The following is a 20,173-nucleotide window of genomic DNA, read 5'->3' as shown; positions in this document are numbered from 1 at the left end:
ATCGAGGCTAATACGTTACTATAAGACATTGTAATAATTATCTTTTACAAAAAAAAAAAAAAAATGATTTACGGATATGTCCAAAAATGGGTCATCGTCTATAATTTAGAAAGAGGATCTTGTTTGCATGACCAAGAAGAAAAAGGAAAGAAAAACAAAGATGAACAAATCAGCAAAGAGAATTTTAACTAAATAAATAAAGAAATTGTGCCTTTAAGAAGGTTGTGGACATCTATAAGTAAGCAGTCAAGTAAAATAAGGACAATATGGAATGACTTTCTAAGCCCTTGAGCCCTTAATCAGTGATCTGATTTCATTGCTACACAACAAAATAACTAAGGGTGTTGATAAAGGGGGAAAAAAGGAATCTAATCCTTCGTGACTTTCACCATTGAAGAAAGTGCAGAGTCTGTGCTATGGAGAGACTTTAGTTGACTCGTGTTGGTGAGTATATGCATTCCTGAAAGTGAAAGTGAAAGTGAAAGTGAAAGTGAAGATGTTCGCAGTTATCCACAGAATAAAATAACACAAGCTGCCATACACAATCATTCATCATTCATCTTGTGCCCTTCGACGAATCCCCAATCCACTCCTGATACTGGCCCCTACTTCCATCATATCTTCCACCTGTTCCAATACACCCCAAAACCAAAAACTAGTAATCAAATCATTCATTTCAGCAGCCACTTCTGGATAAGTATATTTCTTTTCTTTCATCAAGATCATATCACTTCTTGAGAAATTCTGTGCCCATTGAAATCACTTTTGCAAACCCATGATTTTGTAAGTGACAACAGTGGCTTCATTTGTTCATCCATAAGAACAAGAAAAAAGGGACGATTGCTAATCACAAACCAAAGTTCACAGAATGGTGACATCAAGATCCTATTTCTATACCATTAGCCTGTCATAACCATGAATGTTGCCTACCTTGTTGATCATGGACTATATGAAATAGCATCCCTCTTAATATGTTCGAAATTACCTCTGCCTATAAGAAAGAAAATACAGATCCTTCATACTCCTCAACAATGGATAATTTTCAGTCATTCGTATTAACCGGAAACATTAGCTGTTGCTTTTGCATTGAGCTAACAGAAGGCTTCAACGCAATGATGTAAATCTGACTTTTAACTGTAAGTATGCATGTATTCTAGGCGTCAGAATTGAGTTTGACACCAATTTTATGGAAAAAAGTTTAAATTCTCACCGAAAGCCTCAAACCTTTACTTTAAGGGTCCTCTTGAAAGCTACAAAGCCTCAACTTGTATGTGGTTTCCAAGTGTACCAAACTTTAGGCTAAATTTTAGATTATACTCCTCAACTTTGTCTTTTTTTTTTTTTTTTAATTAAAAAAAAAAAAAAAAAAAAAAAAAAAAAAAAAAAAAAAAAAACCTTATTCTCTCAAAAGTTGTAATACAACCTTTGAACTTTCGTAAAGATTTCAAAATTATCCTTAGATAGAAAAACCATTAAATGGTGGACAATAAGTCTGAATCTTAGACTTAATTCACCCAAGAGTCTTATTCACTGCCTATCATTCCACGTCGACTTTCTTTGAAACATATGAAAACTATATGAAAAATTTATGCATAAATCAACTACTCGAAATCATGTGAAGAAATACCTAAATTGAACTAAGAAGGTTCTCGAACTTAACCAACACAACAAGCCAGTGAAAAAAACTGCTGAAGATAAACAACAACATGGCTAATATCAGCAACAAATAATCTAACACGATCTAAGATACTAATAGCCACATAAATACTTTTCCATCCCCAGCTCCATTTCAGTATTCGATTCAACAAAGTTGGAAGTTCAAATTAAACATTAACTAACTTTGCTGCCAAAAACTCAGAATTGCATTTCTCCTGAAAATTAGCTAAATTCACAGCATACTGACAAATCAAAACCAGACTAATCAAAGTCGCCCAATTAACCTCTAACCTAATCCAGAATGGGAGAGAGGGAGGAAGAAGAGATGCGACTGGTAGATACAGAGTAGAAAAGAAGCGAAGTGAACCTTGTGGATGCCAGAGGCCTTGAGGGAAGCGATGGCAGACGAGGCGCCGGCCCCGACGAAAAGCGAAGCAACGGCGAAGGCCTTAAGGGGCATGATCCTGGAATTGCCGATAAATCCTCGCCGGAAAGAGGCGATACCCCAACCGAACTGCGTGGCACCGGCCAAAGCCCACCACCAGTGGGCGTTGCTACCACCGTTGCTGCCTCCGATCTCCTCCATCTCTCTTTCTCTGCTTTCTTCCCCATTCAGTCGCCGTCACCGTACCCGTGTAGGAGGTAGGCCATCGTTAATGGGCCTGGGCCTAAATATTTCTATGCCGGGGCTACACTCTTTTGGGCTTAAACTTCAAATTGAGCCCAAATTCTCCGCTTACTATTCTCTGCCCTCTGGTATTATCCGAAAGTTTAGTCATATATGTGTTAAAACGACTCTAGAAATGTTTAATACGTTTTTTAATTTTTAAGTTTGTATATAAGGATGTATTCAAAAATAGAAAAATAAATCAAAATATTTATGAATATAACAAAATTTCATAATCTATCAATGATAGATACTGATAGACATCGATAGACTTCTATCAATATCTATTAATGTCACTAATAGACACCAATAGAAATCTATCCGTCTCTATAGACTTCTACCGGTGTCTATCAATGTGTTCGGTGTCTATCAGTATCTATCATTGATAAATTCTGAAATTTTACTATATTTGTAAATATTTTCAACAGTTTGATCATTTGAAATATCTTTTCTTCTATCTATTTGATTTTTTAACTTTAAAATATCTTTTATGGGTTCCTAAAGTTTATTTTTTGTCCAATAGATTCTTTCAGTTTCAATGTCAAAATTTCTACTTTTAACCTATTCCACATCTTTACAAGAACTTAAAGATTCTAGTATATGAAAAATTCAATTTTATATTTTAGATATCAATTTATTTTGAAATGTTTTGAATACGTCAATGATTTATCAAATATCACATATCAAATTCATAATTTATTATACCATTTGTAAACTTTGTACATTTTCGGTCTATAAATTTGAAAATTAAGGTCTCATTTTTACAAAAAAATATATATATATATATATAATTTAGACTTATGAAAGAGGAAAAACATGATCAAGTTATTGTGATAAAGCAGGTATAGTATATGAAAACCCAAATAGTTATAAAAATGGAGCCTTAGAACTAAACTTTTATTTTATCGAGAAGTATTATTTATTATTTGATGTCACATAAATAGAAACTCGAGATATTTAGGTTGTTTTTTGTAACCATTTTTTTTAAAAAAAAATTAAGTCTATTTCATTTATATTTTTCTTATAATGATTTACATTTTTCTCAAGTACAATAATTGAATTCTTAGCCAAATTTAAAAAACAAAATCAACTTTTTGAAGGTTGCTTTTTTTAGTTCTCAAATTATGGCTTAGGTTTTTAAACCATTGTGAAAAGTAAATAACAAATGAAGAAATTTGGAGATGGACGTAGTATCCATAGACTTAATTGGCAAAAAAAAACAAAATGATTATGAAACGGGACCGAAATAGTTTTTGAATAGTTTTCATAATGCTCCCGAACTTTTTTTTTTTCCTTTTTTTTAAATTTTTGTCTTATTTCGTAAAATAGAAATAAAAATGTAAAGGCAGTTAATATTTCAGGTGCAACTTTTTTGAAACATGGAGATAGGCAATTTTGAAAAAGAGTAGAGAGATTTTGGTATATTTTCCTTTTTGGGTTCCTTTTTTTCTTTTTTTATACGTGACATTGTTAAAGCATTAGATGCTTCAGAATCTCGAGCTGCCAAAAAAGTCTACTTCAATTTTCACAGTATTTTTTTTTTATCAAAAAAAAAAAAAAAGTCATATATACTTTAAGATTACATGTTTTTCGCTTTTTTTTTCGATATTGATATTAAAATAGAAGTTGAAGATGGAATCTCTCATAGTTTCTATACCATCATATTTGTCGACTCGATATTTCAAACTTTTTTTAATTTAAAAAAGTTATATTTCAAAACTTTTTTTTAGAAGATATTCAAACCCTTTTTTAAAACTAACAAAAAGAAAAATAAATCATTTTGATATTTTTTTTATTTATCAAAATAGTGAGATGCATATATATTGAAGTAATAAAATTTAATTCATCGTTATTTCTTCAAAAAAAAAAAAAAATAGTTTGATTGAATGTTATTCTACCATAATGGCAATAATCAAGTTTGGTTGTTTTTAGAAAATTCGTAAACTAAAATAAATGTTTACAAGGCCAATAAGATCCAAACATGGTATATAATTGCATGTAAAAACGTGATTTTTCTTTTATAATATTATAATTTGTTAATCTTATTATAAAATCATTGTATTTAATAAACTCTCTATAGATATAGTTGATTTTAAATTGGTGAGATTATTGTAGCATCTTTTCTAACTTAGTATAAAAATATTATACTTTATAAACTATTTATAAAAATATTGATGTTTCAAATAGTTGAGATTTGAATGCAAGTGTAGCAAGTGGAGGATTATGTGATCACCACACCAATCTAATAATTTTGAAAATAGATCGTCTCTTAAAAAGATGAGAAATGCCTACTTATTTAAAACTACAATATTTTTTAGAGAGTTTGAAAACCATAATATTTTTTAAAATAAGTTAAAAACTAAAAATAAATAACTCAATGAGAATAAAAAAAAAAAAAAAAAAGTTTGTGTAAAAACAACTAAACTAAAAATGACAAATAGATCACTAGATATTCAAATTTATATCTAATAGGTCACTAGGAATTAAATATTTGTTAAACTAACAAATACAAAAAAACATACGTTATTGTTTAATAGAACATTAAGCTTTCAAATATGTGTTCATGAAATTTTAAAATGTCAAAATATGTAAATGACCAACATACACAAAATTCGAAACTTTGATAAATACAAAATCGAAAGTTTAACGATTTTTTTTTTAAGGCTAAAATCCTATTCGAAACAAAAAGAAAAAATAACTGAAAAATGAAATTACAAATAAGTATAAGAGGTCGTTGTAAATATATTAATTAGTTTAAAATAATAGCAGATATGACACAATATAGAAGAATTTATTGATGTATTAAAATTTCGATCAAATTCTCGGAACCTATTGATAATAGAGTATATCACTAATACGAATTTAGAAAGACGACGAGAGTGCAATTACTTAAAAATAATGTATAGATGATTAGGAGGGAGGGGAGAGCGTGAAAGGTGGGCGCGTGGGAAGAAAGAAAGAGTATCCAATGATTGTGGACAAGTGGGCTGTCTGAAGAAGGAGAGACAATGCAACACACACGAGTGCAATGATGGGACCACGTGTTGTCCCCCATCCTGCATGTGAACTCCTGCATGTTCCCCACGTGACCCCCACTTCTCTCTCTCTTTCCCCACTCCCTTTCAGCTTCTACTCCTCACGCGCCTTACCTTTTATTATTATTATTATTATTTATTAATTAGGTCTTGTTTAAGATTATTGTAGCTTTAAAAATAATTGATAACTCTATTTTTGTAAAATTAATTTTAATATAGAGTGTGTTAGTGTTTAGTAAATTTCAACTTTATAATTGAACAAATTGATTACAAGTGTTCGGTGAATAAATATTAAATTATCGTGTTTTTAATATAATAAATAATGTGAACTTAATATTATATTATTTATAACATAATTATTAAATAATGGTTTAAAGTAGATATATAAAATAAATCTTAATTTTAAATGATAAAATTAAAACTTAAATTTTATTAAAAATTGTAACGGCTCTCAGGAGATTTTAAAAGCTGGTAAAGAATTAATTTTAAAAAGATGTGAAATGAACGTGTAGTTTAAAAGTGATTTTAGTGGATTTAATAATAATCTATTTTATCAAACACAAAGAACGATTCAGATTCTTTTATAATCACTTATACTTGTCTCGAAATCAATCCTAGAAGTAGCCTTAAATCACTTTTAATTAGCCTGAATTACCAATTTAATATATAAAGCGTTGATATTTGTTGATATTATACTCTTAGAATTATTTAATAAATTATTAAATTATTAATTTTATATCTAATGAGTTTATAAACTTTCGATTTTTATTTAATAGGTCCATGAGAAAATCAACATTTTTAATAATTAATTGATCTATTGACTACAATCTAAATTATATGTCTAGTGCATCTTTAAATTTTAAAGTTTATCTTTATTACATTAATATTTTTTTTAAAAAAAATAAAGAAATTAAATAGACACAAAATTCACAATTATGAAACTAAATATGTAGTTTAAATATTAAATTATATAGAGTTTGGAGCGACTTTCAACTATATCAATAAGTGGGAGTGGGATAATCAAACTTAATGACCTGTTAGTCGAGTTTACATGCATCAATAATTAGCTAGTTGAGTTAAATTGATGTTCTCTTTTTACCTTTAAACTTTGAATTTTTATGTATATATATATATATAAAAAATTGAAGTTTCATTTCCCCTTTTAGAATACAATGGAAATTGACTTGACAATTAATGATGGGTTAAAAGTTTGAATGCATACATGATATCTTTTACATCATTTATGCATAAATTAATTGTGGTAGTTGATGTGCAACATTACAAGAAAAAAAAGTCCTTCTGATGCACAAAACAATTGTCGTGAGTTTAGGAATCGGGAGAGAGGTTATTTTTCGATGTCGTAAAACGGGCGTTGGAGTTTGTATCAACTCCCGACGTCGTATATGTCCCGTCGGAGCTTATATCAACTTCTGACAGTTATCGAGAGTTAGGTCCATAACTCACAGCGAGACATATAACCCTTCGAAAGATAAGGTTTAAATTTTCCATCGATTTAGAAATCGACATAAATCTTAAGGTCGTCTGATCTCTCCGCATGTCTCCTCTCTTCGATCATTCGTCTCTTCGACTCCAGCCAACTATGTTTGTCTTCATCACCGGCCATATGATCTCACATCTCCGTCTGTCTTCATTTTCTTCACGTCCGTCAGCCAACTTCGTTGCTGCTTTCAACTTCGACTTCGTCTATCCCTCTCTTGGATTGTTCAACTTCCAGTATCATCTTTGCATTAACATTATGAGGCACTCTTTTCGTTTTTTCGCCCAAAAATTTCATGGTTGTTTATAAATTTGTTTTGGGAGTTTTCTAGATTTTAAATTGTCTCTCTAGTGTTTTACTTTTTAGATCATTTCTTATTCTTATTTATCTCTGTTTTACTTCCCTTTCTATTTTGGAGTTGGTTTGGTTTGGATAATTTGTGAGAAATTTGAAATATACCTTGCTTGGTGTGTGTGATTTTTTTTTTTTTTTTTTTTTTTTTTTTTTTTGCCTTAACGTTATTACCAATAATTTCTCTCACAAGAGCTTTTGAATGTTAGCACCATTGTTTCTCTAATTGTTATGTTTTTGAAGTTTAAAAGTTGTGTGGCATGGGTTGAGAGTTTTTCATACTACGATCCATCTTAATATAATATTGTGCTCTAATATATCAACTTAATTGAATTACAGGTAAATTTGATGTTTTGGAGGTGCCTTTTGGAGTCACAAGATCACGACACTTGTCAATCAAACTTCCTCCTATATGTTCCTCAAGATATATTTTTTGTGGACCACTATATCATATAAGTAAACATTATTCTCTAGCATACTTCTCGCTCTTTTATGTAACGAAGGATTTATGTTGATTTAGCCATATATGTAAACATTGTTTGATTTGAATTTATGTGAAAACTTTTGCTTAATTATTATGTTCTAAATTTTAGGTTATTGAGAATAATTTTTTTTAAAAAAAAATTAAAAGCAATAATTGAAATGCAAAAAAAAAAAAAAAAAAAAAAAAATCCAATTTCTAAATCAAATTCCCGACGGTACAATACACGATCGAGAGAAACATTCATTCTTGATAGTTTATGGACGTTGTCGGGAGTTCCAATCTCCCGACGGCATATATTAAGCATCGGGAGATGATCTCCCGACGAGTTTTTAGTTTTTTCCGATGACTTTAGGCATCGAGAAACTATTGATTTTTTATAGTGCATATAAATTATTTTTTAGATAAAAAGTTGTAACGATGGTTTTAAATCTTTATTATAGTTCGAATAATATCACGTACACTGATAATTAATTTACCCGTAAGTTGATATGTCAATATTTATTTGTTCTTTTAACGAAAAAATATATCTTTTGGGAAGAGTTCTATTGTATTTCTTGAACAAAATTTAAAAGCTGAAGGTAAAAAAGAAAAATTCAACATCTATAGGCATAATTTAGTTTAGAGGGATATTGTATTATTTAATGGATGTTATATTTATTAGTTCGTTTGAACATAGTTCAGTAAATAAGATATCGATTATCATCTTAAATGTAGATGTTTCATTATCAAGTTCATTTACGATAATGATTTTTGGACTAAAAAAGGTATATCATTTTAAATAATTTGACTTTTCTGTATGTTACAGTATTGAACTTTAGATCCTATTTATTTAATGAAAAGAGAAAACTTTAAATCCTATTTATTAGGCGTTAATCTTTTAATTTCAATTAGAATATGATTTCAATTTTTTTAATGTACAAAGTCTTTTAAACTTGTAATTCTTTTTCCAAATAACTGTGGTTTGTTCAACATTCTTTTTCTGCTCAATAAGATAGTGATCTTCTTTTTAAGTTTTTGTCTAATAAGTACGTAAATTATTTCAATTTATTTTTCTAGTCGGTCATTATTTTAAAGAAAATTTAATTCCTTATTACACACAAAAATTAAAAACTTGAAATTCGAAATTCAAAGATATATTAGAAAAAAAGATCCAAATAACAGAGTTCTAAAAGTTTGAAAATTAAATTGTAAAATTTGATATCTAATCTTTATTGTTCAAGCTCCTTTAATATATTTTGTTCTCTTTTAAATTCTCGTTATCGTTATATTGGTGAATGTCAAAATTTACTAATATTTTGTTACATTATCAGCTAGCATAATGTGATATTTGTACAATATATTAATTAGAATTTAGAATAGAAGTGAAGCTACCTATAAAAAGAAATGTCAACTCTTCAAAAACTGAATCAACAATATAAACTTTTGACTCTTAGATTATTATTGTTATTGTTATTATTATTATTATTATTATTATTATTCTGAAAAGATGACATATATACTCATAAAACTAAGTAGGTGAGATACACTAAACTCCAAAATAATAATAATAATAATAATAATAAAAAATACTATCAGGTCTCACATCTCTTATAAGATAGATGGTTGCATGCCCCACTTTAAGTAACATTAGAGGTGTTCAAAAAACCTAATGACCCAAAAAAACCGATTAACCAAACCCAACTCGTGCAGTTTAGGTTGGGTTATCAACTCATTTGGGTTGGGTTGGGTTCAAATAAATGAAAATTTTATGGATTGAGTTAGTTCGTGGGTTCACCTAATATAACCCGAATCAACCCGAATTTATTATTAACTTTAAAATATATTTTTTATTAGTTATAACACAATTATTTATACATATATTGATTTTAATTTTATTTAATTTCAATATGTTTTTAATAATATTCTTCAAGAACTCTTAAAAATAGTTTATTTACACTTTAGAAAGAAAATTTCCATTATATAAATTGAAATTGAGTTATTAAAATTGAAGATGAAGGATTGTTGAGAATTTTTACTTGTCCTTTGGACTTCCCTTTTCTCTTTTGTATATTGTATTTCCAATGAATGATTAATGCTACAGCCCTATTTCCTTTATACAAGCTTGCCCTAGTTTGTTACAATAGTAATAATACAAAGAATGAGAATAATACAAGTGGCACTACATGATAGGTGAATGGTAAAACAAATTCTTAACTAATTGGTGAGTCACCTCCTTCTTCTTCACCCTTGCTTTACCTTTTCCATTTCTAATTTCTTCTCTAACATCCCCCCTCAAACTAGAGGGTACTTCAAGTACTCCTAGTTTGGCTCGTAATATATAAAAGTGTGTGTTGTTGAGTGGCTTTGTGAGATAGTCAACAAGTTGGTCGGTCGATGGTACATAGAAAATATTTATATGTCCTTTTAGAACATGGTCTCGGATGAAGTGAAGATCAATTTCGATATGTTTGGTTCGAGAATGAAACACCAGATTTGTAGCTAAGGCCCCTGCTCCTAGATTGTCACACCATATGGTCGATCTAGTGTTTGACTGTAATCCCACCTCACCTAGTAGTTGTTGGAGCCAGAGGACTTCAGAGGTGGCATGAGCAAGTGCTCTATATTTAGATTCGGTGTTCGACCTTGCTACCACTGCTTGCTTCCTCGAGGACCAGGAGACGATGTTATTTCCCACAAATGTACAGTAGGCTGCCACTGATTTCCTGTCATCAAGATTGGATGCCCAGTCAGCATCCGAATAGGGATATATGTAGGTTCGGGCTTGGTTGAAAGTAGATTCCATAGTGCTTTGTTCCACTGATATATCGAAGTACCCTTTTTGCTGCTTGCCAATGGATATCAGTTGGAATTTGAAGGAACTGACTTAGTTGTTGACAACATACGTGATGTCTGGCCGTGTATGCGTTAAGTACTGAAGGGCTCCTATAGTACTCCGATATATAAATGGTTCAGAGAGGGGCTGTCCACTAGCCTTGGACAGTTTGCTTCCTTGGACCGTTGGCGAGAGCACCAGTTTCATATCAGACATATTAAGCTTCTGTAGTAGATCATCTACATATTTCGACTGATTTATCAGAAGACCAGAGTCAAGATAGTGTACTTGAATTCCCAGAAAGTAACAAAGTTGACCGAAGTCTTTTAGTGCAAATTGTATGTCCAGTGTCTGTATGAGTTGCTCTGTGAATTTAGTGTTGTTACCTGTGACAATGACATCATCAACATAGACAAGGAGATATATAACCGAGCCTTCCTTGCAATAGATGAACAGAGAAGTATCGGATCTTAACTGATAGAATCCCCACTGCTTGAGAACTAAGCTGAGGGAAGTATTCTAGGCTCGTGATGTTTGTTTCAGACCATAGATTGCTTTGTCCAGCTTGCAAACGTGATTTGGATATTGAGTGCTGATATACCCTGGTGGTTGGCTCATATACACTTCCTCAGTTAGTCTTTCATTTAAGAATGCATTGTTGAAATCAAGCTGCCTCAGCATCCAATCGTGTGACATAGCAGCACTGATGACTACCCGGATCGTTGAGGACTTCACCACTGGGCTGAAAGTTTCAAAGAAGTTGACTCTATGATGCTGATGAAAGCCCTTTGCTACTAGTCGGGCCTTTACCTCTGTATCGTGCCATCCATGTTCCGTTTAAGAAGAAATATCATTTATTCCCAACAATATTCTGAGATGGAAATGGAGGAACTAGTGTCCAGGTCTTGTTTCTTATTAGTGCCATGTATTCTTCATCCATCGCCTTTTTCCATTGAGGGGTCGCAAGTGCTGTTGTAATTCTGGTGGACTCTGTTCAAGACCAATCGGTGGCTTTGCTCGTTATTCAGGCTTTTGGTTTAAAAATGCCAACTTTTGCTCGGGTGATCATTGGAGAGTCGGAGCAAGTGGGGGCCGGGTGGTGATGGTGGGCTGTGATGGGCTTGTAGAAGTTGAGGTAGTGGTAGGATGTGATATGTGTAGTAGAGTTGGACTGATATGTTCTTCAGACAAGGTTTGAGGCAGGGTCTCCGATGGGTGTTGGTGAGATGCATACTGTTGTGAGGATGTCTGGTTTGTGGAGCATAAGGTGTGGTCTGGTTGATAGGCTGGCCTTGCTTGAGGGAGAGACGGTGACTGAGGCAGGGTATTGAGTATTAGTTGAAGGCTTGGGATTAGTGATTCATTGAGGGGAGTAAGGATAGGAGGGGTTGTTGCCTGGACGATCGTGTTGGACGATGGAATGTCCACGATCGATGGACTCACTGCGTTCGTCTTGTCTTTGGCTTGCACAATCGATCTACACGATGAGGACTGGACGATCGCTTTTTCTTTTGTCTGTCTGATCGTTCTATACGATGGGCGTTGAATGATCGTGTTGTCTTTCGGCTGGACGATCATTCTAAACGATGGAGACTGAACGATCGTATTGTCTGTCATCTGAGCGATCATTCTGAACGATGGGTGATGAGTGATCATATCGTCTGGCATCTGGGCGATTGTTCTAAACGATGGGGACTGAACAATCGCATTGTCTGTCATCTGGGCGATCGTGCTAAATGATGGAGGCTGAGCGATCGCATTGTCTGTCGTCTGGGCGATCGTTCTCAGCGATTGTGGTGTCTTTTGTATAGTCTGTCGTTTGGGCGATCGTGCTAAACGATGGTTGTTTTGCGATCATTGGCCCTGTCGTTTGGACGATCGTGGTGCATGATTGTTTTGCAAACATAAATTCCCTTTCACCAAACTTAACATGTCTGCTTGTATAAATCCGACCTGAAGGACTGATGCATCTGTACCCTCTATGATACGAGCTGGGACCAATATACACACATTTTTCCCAATGTAATTGGAATTTTTGGCTGTGATATGGCCGAAGGTATGGGTAGTAGGCACACCCGAATGTCCTGAGATGAAAAAAATCAAGATTAGACCCAAACATTATGGTAACGGGTGATTTACCTTGCAATACTGTGGTAGGCATGCCATTAATGAGATAGACAACAGTAGAGAACGCCTCCCACCAAAAGCTCAAGGGCATGGATGCCTGTGCAAGAAGCGTAAGCCCAGTTTCTATGATATGTCGATGTTTGCGCTCGGCTCTGCCATTTTGTGCAGATGTATAGGGATAGGACTTTCGAACTAAAATGCCTTTAGACTCACAGAGATGGTGTATTTTGTCATACTCTCTCCCATTATCTGACTGTAGTTTCTTTATTCCAGAGTTGAATTGAGTTTGTATTAGTTGTATGAAGTGTTGGAATGCTGCCAATATTTCACTTTTCTGTTTCAGAGGGTATAGCCACACATATCTGCTATGATCGTCCAAGAATGATATGTAATATCATCCATCAGTAGATTCAATTGGAGTTGGTCCCCATACATCAATATGTATTAATTCAAACTTATTAGAAGCACGAGATTGAGAGTTAGGAAATGGTAAGGCAGATAACTTTCCCAATTGACATGAATGACAAAATTCATTTCCTTCATTTTATTTAACAGGCAGTTTACATTCTCTAATAACATAATCTAAAGCTTTTACTGATGGATGCCTTAGTCTTCTATGCCAAACAGCTCTTGATTCAACTACATTGATCCTAACTCCTGATAGAATTAAGGAAGTCGGCTTGTTATTTTTGTACAGAGCATATCCTTAGCCCTTGGTGTTTTTTTGTATCACTCCAGTCCCTTTGAGTCTGTATAACCCTCTGTCAAGCTCCCCTTTCAGCAATGTTCTGCCCATATCCTTGTCCTTAATGACACAACAGTCAATGTGAAATTCAACAATCACAGCATTATCATGAGCTAACTTTGATATATTAATCAGATTCTTTGTTATGTTAGGCACGCACAGGACATCATTCAAAATAAATTCCTTCCTTCCATTAGATAAGCAAGATTGACCAGTGTGAGATATGTGTAATTGTTCACCATTACCTACAGTGACCAGTTTATTACCTCCATACTCGGTTGGATTGTTGATGTTGTTATAGTCTCAAGTGACATGGTTGGTAGCCTTACTGTTAATGTACCAATTCGGATATGTTATTGTCTTTGGTGTGGCCATGAAGGGGTTGAAGGGCAGAGCTGATGTAAACAGGGCAGTAGTGTTGTTGTTGGGGTCGACTGACCCTTGATTTCCTCTGCCTTGTCCAGTACTCTGTGAGTATTCTTTGTCAAAATGATGATGACATACCAGGGCTGAGTGACAGTACTTCCCACACACTTGACATGTTGGTCTGTTTGAGTTGTTGTTGCGACCTCCTCATCAACCATGATTACCTCCTTGTCCATTAAATGGATTATGATTGTTGTTACTGTCTTTGGAGTTGTTCCCCTGCTGTCGACTTCCATTGAATGAAGGATTGAAGTGTGGCTTACTACCATTTGGATTCCTGTTGAATGCTACATTGACAGAAGGTTGTTGTGTAAAAGAACTATGTATTTTGATAGAGTTTTGGTGCTCCAGTCGTTTTTCATAGGATAGCAATTCAGATTGCATATCTAACCACGAAATACCTAGTTTACCTTGGATGCCTATGACAACAGGGTTGTATTCTTCATCTAGACCAAGAAGAACTTGTGAGATGAGGGCTCTTGTTGACACAGGGCTGCCTGCTTGTGCAAGATTGTCAGAGTGCAACTTCATCAATTTGAGGTACTCACTCATTTTCTGACCTCCTTTTCTTGTCTGTTGGAATAGTTGTCTTAAGTAATCTTCTTCAGCTCGTGATTGAACTCCGAATAATTCTTGAATAGCTTGCCACAGTTCCTTGGCATTTTCATATCCCATGAGTTGCACCGCCACATCTGGTGCCATTGAGTTGTAAAGTCATCCCAGCAAGAGTTGATCGACTACAAGCCAAGCATCATATTGCGAATTGAGTAATCGTTCCTCTGATGAACTTACTCTGTCATCGCTTGCCACTTAAGAACTAGATGTCGCTTCATAGATGGTTAGGATGAACATCGGTGGGCAGGGTATCTGACATGAGAGGTGTCCTTCGAGCTTGTAGCTTCGGAGGATCGGCAGTGCAAGGGTCTTCCACAGCATGAAGTTCCCTCGTTCGAGTTTCATGGTGGTGAGTTGATTCAAGAGTTGGTTGAGAGGTGGTGTGGTAAACTTGACAGGTCTGGTGGAGGAGCTGTTTCCGGTGAACGCGGCGTCGGTCATTTTTGGCTCTGATACCAAATTGAAGATGAAGGATTGCTGGGAATTTTCACTTGTCCTTTGGACTTCCCTTTTCTCTTTTGTATATTTTATTTCCAATGAATGATTAATGCTACAATCCTATTTCTTTTATACAAGCTTGCCCTAGTTTGTTACAATAGTAATAATACAAAGAATGAGAATAATACAAGTGGCACTACATGATAGGTGAATGGTAAAACAAATTCTTAACTAATTGGATGAGAATAATACAAGTGGCACTACATGATAGGTGAATGGTAAAACAAATTCTTAACTAATTGGTGAGTCACCTCCTTCTTCTTCCACTCTTCCTTTACCTTTTCCATTTCTAATTTTTTTCTCTAACAATTAATCTTAATTCAATATATGAAAATAATTAAATTAGATTTTTACATATTTACGTTTTGCTTCTTTTTAGAACAAGATTTTAAATAAATGACCCGATTAACCCGAACCAACCCAACCCAGGATTGAGTTCAATTTTTAACAAGGGTTATTTGAGTGGAAGAAATTTACAACCCGAATAATTGGATTGGGTCTAAAAAGTCTTTCAACCCAACATATGAAGATCCCTAAGTAACATTACTAACAAATAAATGAATTATTACTTATCCTCAATTATTTTTGCATGAAGAATGTGATGTGGGAGTGTAAGTTTGTTAAAAAAGAAATAGTTTATTTTTCTTTCTTCCCTACTTAGCTTTATTTGGTTTCTTGGATGCTTCAAGGAGAGCTGGAGTGTCATTGACTGTTGGGATGAGATGTTGGAACACATTAAAGGGACAAATCGGAGGTCATGTGTGGAAATTGGAATTGTATCAAAATTTCATCAAGAATAGCGGTTGTGCTTCCTGAAGCTGGGCAGTTTTACCATCACATATTCTTTTGCATTTGGAGGAGTTTAGTTTGGGGGTCGGGCCGCCATGGATGAACATCCAGCTGAGTCGTGCATCGTGGACTTCGCCTGAGATTGGCTTCTGGGAACGAAATTCATATGCTTCTTATGCGTCACTTGGTTGGGTCATTAGTCTTTGCGGGTTGCGGAGAGTGATGGAGAAATGGGCTATCCACAATCTAGAAGTCCTTATCGTGGTTGTATTATGATAGGGACAATGATCTTCCAACTATCTCCACGATGATATGATATTATTCATTTTGGGTATAAAGTCTCGCTTTGCTTTTGGAACCACCCCAAAAGGTCTCGTACCAATGAAAATAATTGTACTCACTTTATGTACCCATGATTATCCTCTAACCAATATGGGACTTTGGTTGTATTTCCAACAATTCTTCCCTCGAACAAAGAACCACCGAGTCTTTTCTCAAATAGTCATCCATCTGTCTAACTCTTATCTAGGTTAGCTATTCACCCGAGCACACCGCCTATCCAATAAAGTTCAACACGGATCACACCATGACTACTTCCAAAGCTCCATTATACATCTTTGTTTAGCACTTGAGAATTCTATCGGCATGACTAAGTTAGGGGCATGACTCTGATACCACTTGTTGGGAAAAAAAAAACCTTCATCTTCTATCGCATAAATAAGCAGAAAAATAGCAGAGAAATTAATAGAAAACAATAAAACTAGAGTGGAAAACTCCTAACTTAGAAAAAAACCACGACCCACCAGAAAGAAATCCACTATTGTAAAAAATTGTTACAATCACATAAAACAATTCTCTCCCTGATCTCAATTACAAGAGCACTCTCTCAACACTTTTGATTACTCACACTTTTTTCCCACTCTCCAACTAGATAATTCAAAAAGGGTTTAATTAGAGTTTGCACATTAATTTAAAGTGTTTCTAACTGGGACGACTTGAAATTAGATGCATAAACCCCTTTAAAGGCTTGGAGCCCATTCCCATTCGTCAATTCAACTGATGTGGGACAAACTGCACTTATAAAAAAACTTTCCTCTCCTACAGCAAGAATAAGCAGAAAAATAACTAAGAAATTAAAAGAAAACAATAAAACTGAAAACACAAGAATTTACGTGAAAAACTTCCAATTTGGAGAAAAATCCACAATGTGAAAATTTGTTACAATCACACAGAACAATTCTCTCCTCGATCCCAATTACAAGAGAATACAAAAGGAACTTGTCCCTCCAAGTATCTCCATAATGGTATGATATTGTCCACTTTGAATATAAAGTCTCATGGTTTTGTTTTTGGAACCACCCCAAAAAACTTCATATCAATGAAAATAGTTGTTCTCACTTATATACCCATGATCCCCTCCTTATCTAACTAATATGGGACTTTTGTCGCATTCTCAATAAATTATTCCCCCTTTGATTGTGAATTATGACTTTGTTGACATTATGCATGCTATCAATCGGGAGGTGTGTTATGTCAAAGTTGCATAGCTTAAAAGAGGAGGTCGTCTCATTTCTGGGATTATTAGTATTGTGCTCTTCGCCTGAGATGATCTATTTTTCTCCCAAATTTGATTGGTAAATTTATTTTAGAGTTAAGTGGGTAAAACGGTAAATGAAAATATATTTAACATTTTAAAATTCAACCATTAAAACAGTATAATTGAAAAAGTAAAGAGTAAAAAAGGAAAAAAAAAATTGAAGATAAAGGGATAAACAATATCATAAATTTGATGGATACAAGTTGTGATAGTAGAATTTTGTAATTCCTGACCAGCGACAGTAACAGTTGATAGGCCATAATTACATGAAAAGGACCACTGGGGATGGGGATCCAAATTTTTAAAATGACAAATCGTTACAAAATTCAAGTTGTCTAAACCAACCAATAATTTTAACTAAACTAATGTTGCACTGAAAGTTTAGGCGAAATAATGTAATATAATATAACGGTCATCTTTTAAACACAAATGTTGTCGTGTCTCTAATTAATTTTTCAGATACGTGACTCTTTTCTTCACTTGTTTAAAAAACATGGTCATGGTCCAATATTGTTTCCTAAGAAAAGGGTCTAATATTTCAATAAATATTGAAAAAAAAGACATACAATATTCCTAGCATTTAATGGTGTTCAAACTTTAATACATCTATCAGCTTCCAATTTTGAGTAGAATAGATTCTTTATCATATATATATATATATATATATATATATATATATATATATATATATATATTTTAATTTAATAATTATTTGACACAAAATTAAAAGTCTATACAATTTAGAATTTAACCTTATTTGTTTGTGTTTGAAAATCTACGGTTAATGGATTGTGATGCTTGGGATAATTTTCTATATTATAGTAATATGGACAATTTTTCATACTACCTCTACTTATTGTGTCACTTCAACACTATTTTAAAAATATGGTGGGACTCGGTGTTATTAATATGAAATTCACTAATATTTATGAAGGCACATGTATTCTGTGAACAAGGAGAATATGATGCTCCCGTAATACTAGAAAAATTCTGATGATACTTCCAGCCAAGTGGTACTTTATTAATCTCTTTTTTTTCTTTCTTTCTTTTTTTAGTCTTAACTTGATTCTTTTAGCAATATATGGAATGAGGAATTGAAACTTTGACTTCGAAATTGACTATACTTATTTTAGTTTTTTAATTAAATTATTTTGGTGGTTGTTATCTAATTTGACAAAATTAAAAAAATATAAATTTTGTTTGATATACCATGACTTTATAATGTCTATCTTGGGGGATGGGGGATTTTGGGGGTATTTGGCTCACCAACATGAGTTGAGTTGAGTTGGTATAATATACCAATTCAATGTCTAGCCTTCCAACTTTAAATGTTAGTGGAGTTGAGTCGGTATATTTTACCAACTCACCCCAATTCTCCCTTCTTCCAATATTTTCAATGGCTCCACGTACAACCACTTACGATGACTATCGTTGTCACACTATAGGAACCAACTTCAAGCTCCGACAACTATCTCCGATGATAAGTTTGACAACCAATTTCGGATTCCGATAATCACATCCATGATAACTCCGCCGACCAACTCCAAAGACCATCTTCGCGCGACCAACTCCAACGACCTCTTATGACAACTACGATGATCCAACTCCGACAACTATCTTCGCGCGACCAACTGCGACGACCAATTTTAGGCTCTGGCAACCACCTCTAACAACAATCTTCGATACCACCTCCGATGAAAATCACCTTTGATGATCAACTTTGATGACCACCTTTGAGTGAGCAACTCCGACGACCAACTCTAAGCTTCGACAACCACCTCCAATGACAAACTTCAACAACCAACTTAAATACCACCTTCATGCGACCAACTTCAAGCACCGACAACCGTCTTCGACTACAAACTCCAATGAAAACTATAATCGATAATCAACTTTGACTTTCGACTATTACAAGACTGACGAGTGTTAAATTAAGTTGTAGGGTTGTTAATAATGTAAATAATAGTATCTTGTCCACATTTAGTGCAATATTTATACCTAGAAATTTGTAAAATATATTTTTGTTTAATTAAATTCATAAATCAAATGAGTGTTAAGAATATTTGGAAAAGTATGTGACATATAACAAAAAAATCCAGAAAATAGAGATTTTTTCCTGGAACATTTTCTAGCAAGAATTAGTGAAAAAGTGAGATATATTTTCTAATGATCTCCAAATTTGGAGAAATTGGAAGTGAAATTGTTGAAGAAATGTGTTGGCATTCCATTGGTAGCTAGGATGATGGGGGAGATTCAATTAAAAAAAATCATGTCAAAGTAAAAATACAGAGCAACAACAGGAAGAAGATTAAAAAGAAGACGATGATAAAATTCATGGAGAAAATAGGAATCAAAATTTTTAATTTCTCTTTGGTTTCTCATTTCATTTAATCATTTGCAAAAAAAAAAAATGTAGTGGGTCAATTGTTATTTCATTATCTAAAAAAAAAAAAAAAAAGAATGAATGAAAGAAAAGCTTTGCAATCAATATTTTATTCAAACAATATGACTAGAATTATTGAATTAAAAAAAGTTTCAAAACAAAAATAGTAATCATAAAAGCATATTATTCAGGTCTTGTTTGATAACCATTTTGTTTATTGTTTTTATTTTAAAAAATTAAGCCTTTGGTTACTACTTCCACCCCAAATTTCTTCCTTTGTTATCTACTCTTCACCAATAGTTTAAAAATTCAAGCAAAATTTTGAGAACTAAAAAAATTAGCTTAAAAAAATTGCTTTTGTTTTTGGAACTTGCCTAATAATTCAAATATTGTACTTAAGAAATATGCAAATCATTGTAAAAGATATGGATGAAATAGGTTTAATTTTCAAAAATAAAAATAAAAAACGAAAGGGTTACCAAATGAGATC

General features: G+C 33.2%; 1 protein-coding gene across 2 annotated transcripts; it reads right to left on the bottom strand.

Moving 5' to 3' along the window:
• Window positions 1-161: 161 nt before the first annotated feature.
• On the bottom strand, window positions 162-2,300 carry LOC120086725 (StAR lipid transfer-like protein). Of its 2 annotated transcripts, XM_090316546.1 has the most exons (3): window positions 2,024-2,288; window positions 542-627; window positions 162-460 (listed from the first exon to the last, which is right to left on the bottom strand). In XM_090316546.1, the coding sequence occupies exons 1-2, from the start codon at window positions 2,240-2,242 to the stop codon at window positions 553-555; spliced, it is 294 nt and encodes a 97-aa protein (XP_090172672.1). In that variant the 5' UTR covers window positions 2,243-2,288; the 3' UTR covers window positions 162-460; window positions 542-552. The 2 variants fall into 2 exon arrangements, with proteins under 2 accessions (XP_090172672.1, XP_038899465.1); XM_039043537.2 differs by having other exon boundaries at window positions 162-627; window positions 2,024-2,300.
• Between the last annotated feature and the right edge of the window lie 17,873 nt (window positions 2,301-20,173).

This window comes from Benincasa hispida, chromosome 1 (assembly GCF_027475165.1).
Source record: "Benincasa hispida cultivar pf3 chromosome 1, pf3_genome.v1.1, whole genome shotgun sequence".
Lineage (NCBI taxonomy): Eukaryota > Viridiplantae > Streptophyta > Magnoliopsida > Cucurbitales > Cucurbitaceae > Benincasa > Benincasa hispida.
The sequence above is the reverse complement of the archived record's forward strand: the minus strand, read 5'-3'. Positions and strand labels throughout refer to the sequence as shown.